The 12,539-nt window shown below is 60.6% G+C and overlaps 3 protein-coding genes across 4 annotated transcripts in view; 2 read left to right on the plus strand and 1 right to left on the minus strand.

The window, feature by feature from the left end:
- Window positions 1-1,192: 1,192 nt before the first annotated feature.
- RPS5 (ribosomal protein S5) lies at window positions 1,193-4,686 on the plus strand. Its single transcript, XM_073310556.1, has 6 exons — window positions 1,193-1,301; window positions 2,690-2,795; window positions 3,178-3,387; window positions 3,510-3,638; window positions 3,817-3,915; window positions 4,577-4,686. The coding sequence occupies exons 2-6, from the start codon at window positions 2,691-2,693 to the stop codon at window positions 4,643-4,645; spliced, it is 612 nt and encodes a 203-aa protein (XP_073166657.1). The 5' UTR covers window positions 1,193-1,301; window position 2,690; the 3' UTR covers window positions 4,646-4,686.
- A 1,742-nt stretch (window positions 4,687-6,428) lies between these two features.
- On the plus strand, window positions 6,429-8,741 carry LOC140897669 (RING finger protein 225-like). The gene is made up of 2 exons (XM_073310573.1): window positions 6,429-6,672; window positions 7,475-8,741. The coding sequence occupies exon 2, from the start codon at window positions 7,588-7,590 to the stop codon at window positions 8,449-8,451; it is 864 nt and encodes a 287-aa protein (XP_073166674.1). The 5' UTR covers window positions 6,429-6,672; window positions 7,475-7,587; the 3' UTR covers window positions 8,452-8,741.
- A 2,453-nt stretch (window positions 8,742-11,194) lies between these two features.
- The window catches only part of GABBR1 (gamma-aminobutyric acid type B receptor subunit 1), a 64,501-nt gene continuing 63,156 nt past the window's right edge, over window positions 11,195-12,539 (minus strand). For both annotated transcript variants that reach the window (XM_073311979.1, XM_073311978.1), the window contains exon 24: window positions 11,195-12,398. In XM_073311979.1, the coding sequence (XP_073168080.1) occupies window positions 12,147-12,398 (252 nt within the window). In that variant the 3' untranslated portion in view covers window positions 11,195-12,146. The remainder of the gene's footprint in view (window positions 12,399-12,539) is intronic.

Genomic DNA, 12,539 nt, shown 5'->3' on the forward strand with positions numbered 1-12,539 from the left:
GCCCACCAAGAGACCCATACCACCACTTATCACCAACCTCTCTCAATTCAGAGTTTTAGAACCCATGACCCTTGCCTAGCGAGTGCTACTGAGTTGATGGTGACTCCCTCCATCGTAACAAAAGGCCAAGTACAGTTCCAAGCACAGTTCCCATAATCAGGGTACTAACAATTTATTCTTCCTGCCCCAATAACAGAGACACTGGGGATCCCACAGCAGCCAAAGTGACCATTTGGGCAGCTATGGCCTCATTCTAGGCGGGGTGGGTGTGCCTATGCAAATGAGATCGGCCCCTGAAGTTCTTTTCCACAACTTGCCACACCTCACCACCAGATGTCAGGGTGGAGCTCACCCTGACACTGCTTACATGTAAAAGCGGGATAACACTCATGCCCCTCCCATGTAAAGTGCTCTGAGATCTGCAGCTGCAAGCACTAGGTGTGTTTACCCCTGTGCTACAGGTGGGGCAGTGAGGGCCCTAGACTGACTCTGCCCTAGACCACCCAGGCATCTTACACCTGAGTACCAGCCCAGCTTGCTGCTCTTGGTCAGCCCTGTGTGTACACCCCTGTGTGTACACCCCTGCTGCCTCGCAAAGCCGTTCTCTCCAGCCCATTGGAGCACCATGGAGCTTTATACACTCTCTGGCCGTGACCCCAGCCCCTGTCCCCAGGGGGACCCACAGCACCTAGTCTCAGGTGGACCCCCAGTCCACGGTGGACTCCCAGCCTCAGTCTCCGGGGGAGGAAAAAGCCTGAGCTCAGGAACGAACCCTGCAGCTGCTTTCCCACTAATGCCCGCGGAGAGGGTACATAGGGCAGTTGTGCCCTCAGTAGACATGGCGTTGTTCGCTTCGCAGCTGCCAGTGCACAAGCCCGATAGCAGGGCAACCTGGCAAATCGGACGGCCCTGGGCTTTGTGGTTCCTCGCTACCACGCTCGACAGAAGTGGTGAAGGTACATAAGACATACTACGCATGCGCTCGCTAGAGCGGCTATTTTTGAAACGAAAGGGTGAGCGGCGCACGCATGCGTCAGAGAGGGGTCGTACATGTAGACCTTTCCGGGCGTAGAAATGGGGGCACGCTTAGGCACGCACGCAACAGATTTGCGGGCAAAGACCTGGGCGGAAGCGAGGCTTCGGGACGCCTCGTCGCACCTGCGTGCTGCCTCTGTACGCAGAATGGCGCATGCGTAGTTCCCCACCGGAAGCTCTTCTGGGGCCCTCTCGCTCTTAAGAGCCTGGGAGACCCCGTGGAGAGTTCTTTTTCCTGGGCTGGACGCTGCTGGAGCTGCCGCCATGTGAGTGCGGGGGGAAGGGATAGGAAGCCGAGTGGGGCTGGGGCCCCGCGTGTGGGGTGACGCGGCGGATGGAATCCTGGGGCCGTGCGGGGGGCGACGGGAGGGGGGATGGATCCCCGGCGGTGCCGCCGCGCGTGGGGCGAAGGGGCGGGTGGAACCCTAGGGGCGGGAGGGCCACGCGCGTGGGGTGATGGAATCCCAAGGCGGCGCGTGGAGCCATGCGGGGACGTTGGAACCTCGGGACCGCGCTTGGGGGCGGGAGGACCGGAACCACAGGAGATGTTCCCAGGTGTAGCCTCCTCCCCATGGGGCTTGATTCCCCACGCGTGCCGGGTCCCATTCCTGCCGTGCAGACACCGCCTGTTCTCCCCCGACGGGCGCAGTGAGCCGAGTGGGCACCGCACTGACGCGCCCCAGGTGGCAGCAGCCAGAGGCAGCAGGTGGTTGTTGCGCTGCACAGGCTCTGTGCACCCCGAGCAGTGCGCTCCCCACAGCAGCTATCCTAGAGATTCCTCCTTGGGAGTCATTTTGCGCAGTCCCCCACCACAGGGGGGCTGTATATGTAGGGGCGTTGCCAGCAGATCAAGGGACTTGATCGTTCCCCTCTGTTTGGCATTGGTGAGGCCTCATCTGGAGTACTGTGTCCAGCTTTGGGCCCCACACTACAAGAAGGATGTGAACAAATTGGAGAGAGTCCAGGGGAGGGCAACAAAAATGATTAGGGGACTGGAACACATGACTTATGAGCACATGATTTATGAGAAGAAGCTGAGGGAAGGGGGATTGTTTAGTCTGCAGAAGAGAAGAATGAGGGGGGATTTGATAGCTGCTTTCAACTACCTGAAAGGGGGTTCCAAACAGGATGGATCTAGAGTGTTCTCAATGGTGGCAGATGACAGAACGAGGAACAATGGTCTCAAGTTGCAGTGGGGGAGGTTTAGGTTGGCTATTAGGAAACACTTTTTTCAGGAGGGTGGTGAAACACTGGAATGCGTTACCTAGGGAGATGGTGGAACCTCCATCCTTAGAGGTTTTTAAGGTCAGGCTTGACAAAGCCCTGGCTGGGATGATTTAGTTGGGGATTGGTCCTGCTTTGAGCAGGGGGTTGGACTAGATGACCTCCTGAGGTCCCTTCCAACCCTGATATTCCTTGACTTGGGGAGGGGGCTGTCCCATGGGTGTCAGTGGGGATTGCACACCAATGTGGGGACATTGAGGGGGGCTGCTGATGAGGTCCAGGGGGTTGCTCTGCCAGGGGTCTGTGGAGTTTGGGGGGGGTCTGCCCTATAGGGATGGGCCATGGCATTGGGGTGCCCCATATGTGGGGGGGGTTCAGTGTGGGACATGTGGGTGCTGCATTGCCTGACCCTCTGTTTTTCCCTCCCCAGAATGACCGAGTGGGAGACTGTGCCCGCTGTGGCGGAGACTCCCGACATCAAGCTCTTTGGGAAATGGAGCACGGACGATGTTCAGATCAATGACATCTCTCTTCAGGTTTTGGGAGCCCGAGTGGTGCCTGGGTTCCCCACACACACACCTCACGCTCTCTATATGCAGTAGGAAGTGCTGCAGGGAGTAAGGCAGGATGCCTGGGTCCCCCTATAACTCATGGCCTCTGTGCGCAGCGGGAGGGGCTGCAGGGAGTGAACAGCTCACACCCTATCTGTACCCTGTCAGGGGGAGGGGTGGGGGGGTATCTAGGTCCCTCACCTCTCCTCACAGCTCACGCCTTCTGTGCACCCTTATAATAAGTGAAGTAGGATGCCTGTGTCTGGCACCCCATTGCTCTCAGACTGTGGCTGTCCCTGTCAGCATGGGGGTGTGTGTGTGTGTCCCTCCCCGACTGCCCATGAACCAGTCTCTCTCCCCGGCCCAGGACTACATTGCGGTGAAGGAGAAGTACGCCAAGTACCTGCCCCACAGCGCCGGGCGCTACGCAGCCAAGCGCTTCCGCAAGGCCCAGTGCCCCATTGTGGAGCGCCTCACCAACTCCATGATGATGCACGGCCGCAACAACGGCAAGAAGCTCATGACTGTGCGCATCGTCAAGCACGCCTTCGAGATCATCCACCTGCTCACCGGGGAGGTGGGCTGCTGGGTGGTCCAGGGTCGGGGTGCTGGCTGTCCTGGCCAGGCAGGGGTGTGGGAGGGAGGGTTTGGGGGTGGGGCTCTGTCCTAGCTGACCTGTCCATGCAACTCTTTGTGCAGAACCCCCTGCAGGTCCTGGTCAATGCCATCATCAACAGCGGGCCCAGGGAGGACTCAACCCGCATTGGCCGTGCCGGCACTGTCCGAAGACAGGCCGTGGATGTGTCCCCGCTGCGCCGCGTCAACCAGGTACACCCCTCCCTGGCCATGCATGTGCGCACAGTGTGCTCCTCCGTTCCTGAGCGTCACTCCCCTCCCCATGTGGCTGTGCCTGGTGCCCACTCCACAGTGTGTATGGGCTGGGCACTGTGCCCACTGGCTCTGGGCACCTGGTAACCCCTTTCTGCCCCTCCCCCTCCCCCCCCAGGCTATCTGGCTGCTGTGCACTGGGGCCCGCGAGGCCGCCTTCCGCAACATCAAGACCATTGCTGAGTGCCTGGCCGATGAACTCATCAACGCTGCCAAGGTGAGAACTGGGGCCAGGCTTGTCCCATTGCGCTGGGAGATGCCCTCATCCTCTGCTCTGAGCAGGTGGCCAAGCGCTGGGCTCCCAGACAGCACCCTGCCCAGATTCGTGCTGTTTGGAGTCTGAGGCCTGGCTCAGCTCAGCCCCTGCTTCCCGTGGCCTGCTCAGCCCTTTGTCGCTTAGGGGCTGGCTGTGCACAGGGACGGTCCCACCAGTGCAGCCACTCGTGTTGACACAGACTGGTGTCAAAGGGCTTCTGTACCATGTAGCTGCTTCCTCTCTGGTGCGTTGCTAGCCTGGGTCACCGCCGGGGGGGTGACTGTGCCTCCTGGGGGCTGTGTGGATAACTACACCCGAAGGAGGGGAGATTTCTCCAGCTGCCCCCCTGGCTTTGAGTCCATGTGTGTCCCTAGCAGTGAAGGGCTGCAGGACTGCTCCTGCCCCAGGGTCTCCAATGGCCCCCTTTCCTCACCTGCCCCAGGCAATTAGTATGACCCTTTGAGCCCTGCTGGCAGCTCCCTGCCCTACAATTGTCCCTCTGCAGTGCAGTGCTGTCACCACTGGGGGGTGCCCATGTACCCTAGCGGGTGCTGAGCTGGGTCTTAGGCTGTGGGGGTGGCTCCACCATGGAGGGGAATCTCACCATTTTTCCCCCTCCCAGGGCTCCTCCAACTCCTACGCTATCAAGAAGAAGGATGAGCTGGAGCGTGTGGCCAAGTCGAACCGTTAAAGCTGTGGAAACTGCCCCAATAAACTCTGTGATTCCACTTGCCCCCCTGTGTGTTCTCTCTGAGCTGCTGGCCCCCACCTGCAGGAGGAGGGAGTGAGCCCTGCTTGATGCTGCCCTTCCATGACCTTCTCCCACCCTCTCCTGCGGACTGCTCTTTTGCCCTTGCTGGGGACAGGGTTGTGGGGGGCAGATGGCCTCGCTTGCCTGGAGAGGTGTGGATGGCAGTGGGTTTCCCCAGAGTGGGCTTGGGGTTGGCGGTGGGCCGCAGCTGGCTCCAGCTGTGGGATGGATGTGAGAGGGGGGCCTGCTCACCACTGCCTGAGCCCAGAGAGCACTGCAGGGATCATAGTGAGGCAGGGCAGTAGAGCCTGCTCCATCTTGGGGGTGGGGACAGCTGCTTGCAGGCCTGGCTCTGCCCCATGTATCCCCTAATAGCAGTTGCCCCTGGGGGCCCACAAGGGATGGATGGGCTGAGAGCTGCTGCAGGGGCTTGCCCTGCTCATGCTCCAGCAGCTTTTCTTGGGGATGGAGGAAGAGCAGGGCCCCCTCTTGAAACTGAGTCACCTCCATCTACAACAGGGGCAGCCCTAGCTCTCCGCTTCCTGCATGGATCCAGCAAAACTCCCCTGGCTGTCCTTTGGTCGAGGCTGGATGCTGATCTCTGTTCCCAGGGGCCCAGAGCATGTGGTCACAGAGCAGGGAGGTGGCCCATGGTGATTGGGGTGGGGAAGGGCTAATTGGCCCTAGGCCACAGGGAATGGTCGGGGAGAGGGTTGTTTTGTGTGACAGAGGAAGCCAGTTCCCCAAGGCAAAGCTGGCTGGGCTGGTTAGACCAGGTGGGCTGGGCCAGAGGCCCCAGTTCTGAGCTCGCCAGAGCTGGCTGGCACAAGGTGCAGGATTCAGAGCAGGTTTGCTGGGCTGGGCCTTGGTGCAGGATCTAGGCCTGTTGGAGCAGAGTAGGGAGCCTCAAACTCATTACAGGGTGTGGGCAGTAGATCTGACCCCATGGATGCCTGCCTGCTCATCCCCCCCATAGGGTCTGAGTGTCTGCCCTCCCCTGCACTGCCAGCTTCCCCAGCCAACCTCTCCAGCCCCATGGTATCTAGACCCTGCTACTTAGCACTTGCTTTTTGTCCAGGCGTAACAGCTTGGGTCTGGGCCCAGAGCAGGCCTGTTGCACAGCACAGCTATGCTCTGGGGTATGGCTGGGAGAGTACCAGCCGCATGCACACCCCTCCTTTTCCCGCTGTACACATCTCTCTGCCCAGACCCCTACTGAAGGAGCTAGCCTGGGGCGTAGCAGATGCCCTCTCAGCTCATGTGTGGGGCCTATGGCTTTCTCTGCTGTGCTGCCCAAAGAGTTGGGTTTAGACTGGAACACTCCATGTGTTGGATTCACTTTCTAGGGCTGGGCCTAAGCCCCCAGTATGGCACAAGGGGGTGCTGTTCTGTGGGGGCAGGATACATTAGGGGGCATGGCACGGCACTGAAGTGAAGGGAGCAGTCCAGGGGTGCTGTTCTTCAGGGAGCAGGGCAGGGGTTCAGCAGGTGGTGCTGGTCTCTATGAAGTGGGGTGGGGAGCGGCAGGGGGCAATGGGCTGTAGTGAACTGGGGTGGGGGTGCTCAGCAGGGGTGCTGTGTTGTAGGGGAGGGAGTGCTTTGCTGCAGGGAGTAGTGGGGAACTCAGCAGGAGGCCCTCTGTTGCAGGGAGTGGGGTTGGGGGCTGAGCAGGGGGGCTCTCTGGCTGGGGGGTGAAGGGTTAACCCTGGCAGAGCCAGCTGCTGGTCACATTCCTGGCCAGTAGCCACAGGAAGGGAATGCGGTGGCACCGGCTCCTCACCCTGGCCGCACCCAGCCCCACAAGAACTGGGCGGGCTGGGGCGGCAGGGCGGGCACCACTAGGGGAAATGCTCCCTGCAGGGGGCAGATTCCAGAACCTGGGAGCTGCTGGGGCCAGCAGCACCAGGAGGAGCAACCCCAGTACACCTGCTGCAGTAACATCCCGGCTGCACCCAAGCCTGGATCAGGTGAGCCTGACTATTGGGACTGAGCCCAGAGCTAAGCTTCCATGGGCTGGGGCTCAGGATTGGGGGGGCACCGGCAGAGTGAGGGGCACTGGCAGGGCTGGGTGGAGCCCAGGGGTAGGATAGTGGGGGGCGGAAGAGGAAAGGGGCACTGCCTGATCTGGGAGGAACCCAAGCCTGGGGTAGCAGGGGGCTGTGGGTTGGGAGTGAGGGGCACTAGCAGGGCTGGGGGGAGTGCAGGGGTAGAATGGGTGGGGGGGTTTGAGGGGCACTGGCAGAGCTGTTTGGGGGAGCCCAGGGCTGGAATAGCAGTGGGGGCAAGATTGAGGGGCACCAGCAGGGCTGGGGGGGAGCCCAGGCCTGGGTTAGCATGGGGGTGTGGGTCAGGAGTGAGGGGCAACGGCAAGGCTTGGGGGAGCCTGGGGGAGGATAGAGGGGACTGAGGGGCACCAGCAGAGCTGTTTGGGGGAGCCCAGGCCTGGGCTAGCAGGGGCTGTGTCTTGGAAGTGAGGGCACTGGCAAGGCTGGGGGGCTGGCAGTGATGTGCTTTGGGGTGTGCGTCCCCTGGATGCCTCCCTTTTCCTTCCCCCCCTCCCCCCCGCCAGCTGGGAGTGTCTGGCAGCTCTGTGCTGTGCCCGAGCCCCAGGTGGAGCCGTATCGGGGTGACTCCAGATTAGCCGGGGAGCGGTCGATAGTCTACCCCTGAGGAATTGGGCGTGTGGGGGGGCGGCGACCAACTTGGCCAGGCCATGGGGCGCGTTATCTCCACTGGGTAAATATTGTCCTTTCTCTCTTCCCTCCCCAGAGACGTCAACAGGGGCCAGGCCGGACTGTGTCTGCTGGCTGGCACCACCTTGGCCTGAGGGACCTCACTCGCTGTACCTCTGCCCTTACTGGCCAGGGGAATCAAACCTTGGCATGGCAGCACCAGGGGAAGTAGGGCAGGGGAGGCCCCGGGGCGCTGAGCTGGCAGAGGGGGGCCCCTGGGGTCCTGAGGAGGAGGAGGATGAAGACGAGGCCTCCATGGACTGCGTGATCTGCTTCTCGCCCTACGACCGGTTGTTCAAGGTGCCCAAGGTGCTGGGCTGCGGCCACACCTTCTGCCTCGAGTGCCTGGCGCGTATCAACGTCTCCTCGGAGCAGGTCAACGCCATCAGCTGCCCCGTGTGCCGGGAGCTGACCTGCCTCCCCACCCGCAAGGGCCTGCCTGGCCTGCCCACCTGCCGGGACCTGCTGGACCGGCTGCCCCTGGCGCCCGCCGCCCCCTGCAGCTCCGTGCGCTTCAGCCGGCGCCGCGGGCTGCTGTATGTGCCGGGCTGGGGGAACCGGAAGGGCCGGGGGCTGGCGCTACCCAAGCCAGGCCCTGCCCTCAGCACGGTCAGCCTGAGTGTGGACGTGGGGCGGCCGGCACCGCGGGGCGTAGGCGTGGGCCTGGGGCTGCGGGGGATGGGCTGCTCCAGCTGGCCCTTTGCTGTGGCTGTGGCTGTGGCTGTAACCGTCACCGTGGGGCTGGTGATTTCCGCTGTCTACATCTTCTTCCTGCTGCCGACGACCCACGGGCTGGGGCCAGGTGTGGGGCTGGGCAACACCACCTGGCAGGTGCCTTGGCCCAATGGCACCGCTGTGCCGCCACCTCTGCCCAGTGACAGAGGGCTGCCTGCACAGATCCCCAGGGACAGGGCTGCGGGGCTGGCTGGAGAGATGGAGCCTCCATTGCATGGTATCAGAAGGAAGAGATGGAGGGGCCTGGGCCCCCCAACACTGAACCCACCCAGGAACTGACATGGGGCCTAGCCCCCCGTGAGCCCTGAACTCCCAGCTAGGAGGTGGAGGCTGGGCCACAAGCGGATACTGTCACAGGGGCACCCCCTACTGCTTCTTTCAGCTGACACCTCCAGACTTCCTACCCTCTCCCCCAGGTTTTGGGGCTGTGGCTGGGGGGGGGGCAGAAGCTTTGAGCCCCCAGGAAACTGTGCCCTAGATCGAGTCCATCGAGGGGGGTCAAAGGCCCTGATTTGCTGCTAAAAGAAATCAATGAGGGACCCCTCCCCCCAACACCAGCTTCCCCCTGTTTCTCCCCTCCCCCCTTCATTAAATGATTTTATTTTTCATGGGTGAAGGCTCTGAAGGGTCTGTGGCAGCAACAGGGGAAAGCCAAAAAGGGCTCAAGACTTGACCCTACGTGGGGCGAGGGGAGGTGGGGGCTGGGAAGCAGGACTCCTAGGTTCTAGCCTGGCTCTGGGAGGGGACTGGGGCCTAGTGGTTAGAGCAGGTGCCTGGGGGCTGTGTGCTGGGAACAGCTTGTGCTCAATTTCCTCCCCCACCTCCGCTCCTAGTGCAGGGAGGGTTAATGGCACTTTCTCTCCTTTGCCCCAGGGGCCCAGCACTACAAGGTTTCCCGCTTGCAGATGTTTCCTGGGTGCTGGGGCCTGCACACTCCTCCACCCTCACCTGTCCGGTCACCAACTGGCCTCCGCTGGAAGAGGAGGGGCCCAGCCACTGGAGTGCCAGTCTGCACCCAGCCAGGAGTCCTGGCTCCCAGACCCCCCATGCTCTAACCACTAGACCCCATGGCCCTCCCAGAGCCAGGACCCAGGAGTCCTGCATTCACTCTAAGCGCACCCTGGAGCTCTACTTCCTCATGGGCAGAGCATTGCAGCCAGGGCTGAGAAGTCCCAGGCTGGGCAGATTCCTGGCAGCTTGGAGCCCTGGAGGGCTGTGTTGGGGTGTGGGGGGAGTGGAATGTCCCCTGGGGCAATCAGGGGTCCCAGTGGGTTGGGGGGGGGGGGTTGGGGACCAGGAGTCCTGGGTTCTTTCCCTGGTGCTGGCAGTTGCTCAGCCAGCCCCCATACCCTGAGCACAGGACTGTCTCATGGGCTGGGAAGGTCACTGTTGTTGGGAGCAGTCTGCCTCCAGGGAACTGGGGGGGACAGGTATAGGATGTCTCTGGGGCTGGGTGGGGCTCGCTCTCTCATAGACTTTAAGGCCTGAATGAACCACCATGCTCATTGAGTCTGATCCTCCAGCACATGGCAGGCCAGAGACCCCCACCGGCCCATGCTCTGGGGACCCTCCTTTCCCTCCCAGCAGCTCCCCCCATCCCAGTCACACAACAGTGTCAGACAAGGCTGGGGAGGCCCTGGCCTGACTGCGTCTTGGGGCAACCCTCCCCCATGTGCCCACCTGGGCCCTGGCCGGGGGGGACCCCCTCCCAAAAACTGCAGGGAGAGACCTAGGGATAGGACAGCCCATCCTGCCCAGCCCTGCCCCTGCAGCAGGCCCGCTGAGCTCAGCCTGTTTGCACACGCAGGTGTGTGGGTGCGTGTTCTGCTGTATGCGCACATTGTGCCCTGTGTGCACATGTGGTGCTGTCCATGCATTGCATACACTGAACTCCGAGTGGCATGTGGATGTGGGTACCAGGTGCTGCTGTGTGTGTGTGTGTGTGTACGCTGTGTGTGCACGTGTGGGGCTCTGTTCTGCATGCTGCGTTGTGCTCACACTGTGCTGTGGGTCCGTGCGGTGCTGCGTGTGCTCACATGGGGCTGTGCACACACTGTGCTGTCCTGCATGTTGTGACCCATGCATGTGTTGTGCTGTGTGTGCTGCATGTTCTCACATTATGCTGCCCCCGCAGAGCAGCTGCCCGGTGCTGTGTCTTACAAACACCAGTGCTCCCTGGTACACTCACTCCCCGTGTGGGGCTGCTCTCTCCTGCCATTCTCATGGTGCCTGTCCCTGGGACTCAGATGGGGGCAATCTGAACACTGATGGGTTCTAGCCAGGGAACCTCCCCCGGCCCCCATTCCAGCAGCTCTGGGCCCAGCTCAGACAGGAGCTGTCAGGAGAGCCATGGGGACCACCCTGGGTCCAGACTCTCGGCTCTGGGCCTCCAGGGTCCATTGTAGCCAGCTGGAGCACTCCCCATCCCCCACCGCCCCCGGTGAAATCACATGGCTGAGGCCGCGTCTATTCAGGCAGGAAGAGACCCTCAGGGGCGGCTGTGACTGGGGAAATGGCTGTACGCTACAGTCAGATTGCAGACTGGCCCCCAGCGGGGCTCTCCACCCAGACCCACCTGGTCAGAGCAGGGCTCAGATAAGGTTAATCCCATCCCCCTGCGAAAGCCCCGTCCATCTTTGGGAGAGTGTGACCCTGCCTCAGGCAGCTGTATCCCCACTTCCAGTCAGTTGGGTGTAGCCAGAGTAACCTGACCTGACCCTGTGCACAAGATATCCAGGTCTGCATGGCCCTTCTTATGGGTAACCAGGGCTGGTCATCCCCTACAGCCGGTACGCCGCCAGATGACAACATCCACTGCTGATTGTGCTATACAGGCTGTCAGTACATGAAAGTCACTAGCTCGTTCTATGCATGATGCTCCTACTGTATCTGGGAGTTGCTAGAACTGGTGTTACACTGTGATCTGACTGCGGGGCCTCCAGGAGCGGCTGTGACCTCCAGGCCCAATGTACGCAAAAGGAAACAGATGGATTTTGCACATAAACAACACAACTGCACCCAATAGTAACCAGATCCAGTTGTTCACTAAAGTGCAACTGAGAAACCAGACCCGGTTGTACACTACAGTCTGACAGTACATTACAGTAACCAGACCTGACTGTGCATTACATTTTGATAGTACAGACAAGTAACCAGACCCAGTTGTGTGCTACAGTCTGATTGTACATACAAGCAACCAGATCTGGTTGTGTGCTACAGTCAGACTGCGCTCACACAGAACCAGCCCCAGCTGTTCACTAGTTTAAACATACAAGTAACCGGGTCTGGTGTTGTACTACAGTCCAACTGTACCAGACCCAGCTGTGCACTACAGTCTGACTGTACTTACAAGTAAACCAGACCTAGTTTTACACTACAGTCTGACAGTACATTACAGTAATCAGACTCACCTGTGCACAACAGTTTGATCGTACATCCAAGTCACCAGATCTGGCTGTGTGTTACAGTCTGATTGTACTTACATGTACCCAAACCTGGTTCTAGGCTACAATAATACTGTATATATGAATAACTAAATCCAGTTTTGCACTACACCTTGATTGTATGTCCCAGTAACTAGATCCGTCTGTGCATGACTGTACCTTGGGGGCCACCAGGTCTGACTCTGTGCTACAGTGAGACTGCACGCCTGGCTGGCATGCTCAAGGGGTAACTTTCCCTTCTCGATTCACTCTGCCCTCCCCACATCACCTTGGTTACAAGCAGCTGCCCCCTCCCGCCTGACACTGCTCCAGCTAGAGACACTCAGGATAGATCAGGCAAGGTGCACATTTTACTCTGCACCTGGATGTCAATTGGCACTCAGAGCTTGGATGGGAGAAGGGAAGATGGATGGATACAGAGAGATTTTACAAAGCTAAGAGATGTGATTGGGGGGAAAAAGAGACCTTATTTAGCTCCACTCCACCCCTTCCCGGGCCCCACCCTCTTCTCAGGCCCCGCCCCCACGGTGGTCACTTGTAGAGCAGGTGGACGCGGCTTCCGTCGCAGTTGCTGCGGCCCAGCTTGTCAGCCTGCTCGGAGACAAGGCAGCGCACCAGGGGCAGGCTAGGCTGGTAGAGGGTGGGCATGGGCCCGGCCGCATTGGTGAAGTGGTTGTCGGCGGCACACCCGTCCCGCGAGGAGGGGTTGGAGGGGCGGCGCCGGGAGCGCAGCTGTTGCCGGTCCTGGAGCTGCTGGCGGAGCTCGGAGACACGCTCCTCCTTCTGCCAGAAAGAAGGGGAAGGAGTGAATGAGTGTAACGCCTCCCCCACCCCCGAGTGGGTGATGAGCCCCCTTCCCTCCCACCCCCCAAAGTCCCCAGCTTCAGAGGGAGGTGGAGGAGAGGACGCCACCAGTGTAGGGTT

Source organism: Lepidochelys kempii, chromosome 14, assembly GCF_965140265.1.
Source record: "Lepidochelys kempii isolate rLepKem1 chromosome 14, rLepKem1.hap2, whole genome shotgun sequence".
NCBI lineage: Eukaryota > Metazoa > Chordata > Testudines > Cheloniidae > Lepidochelys > Lepidochelys kempii.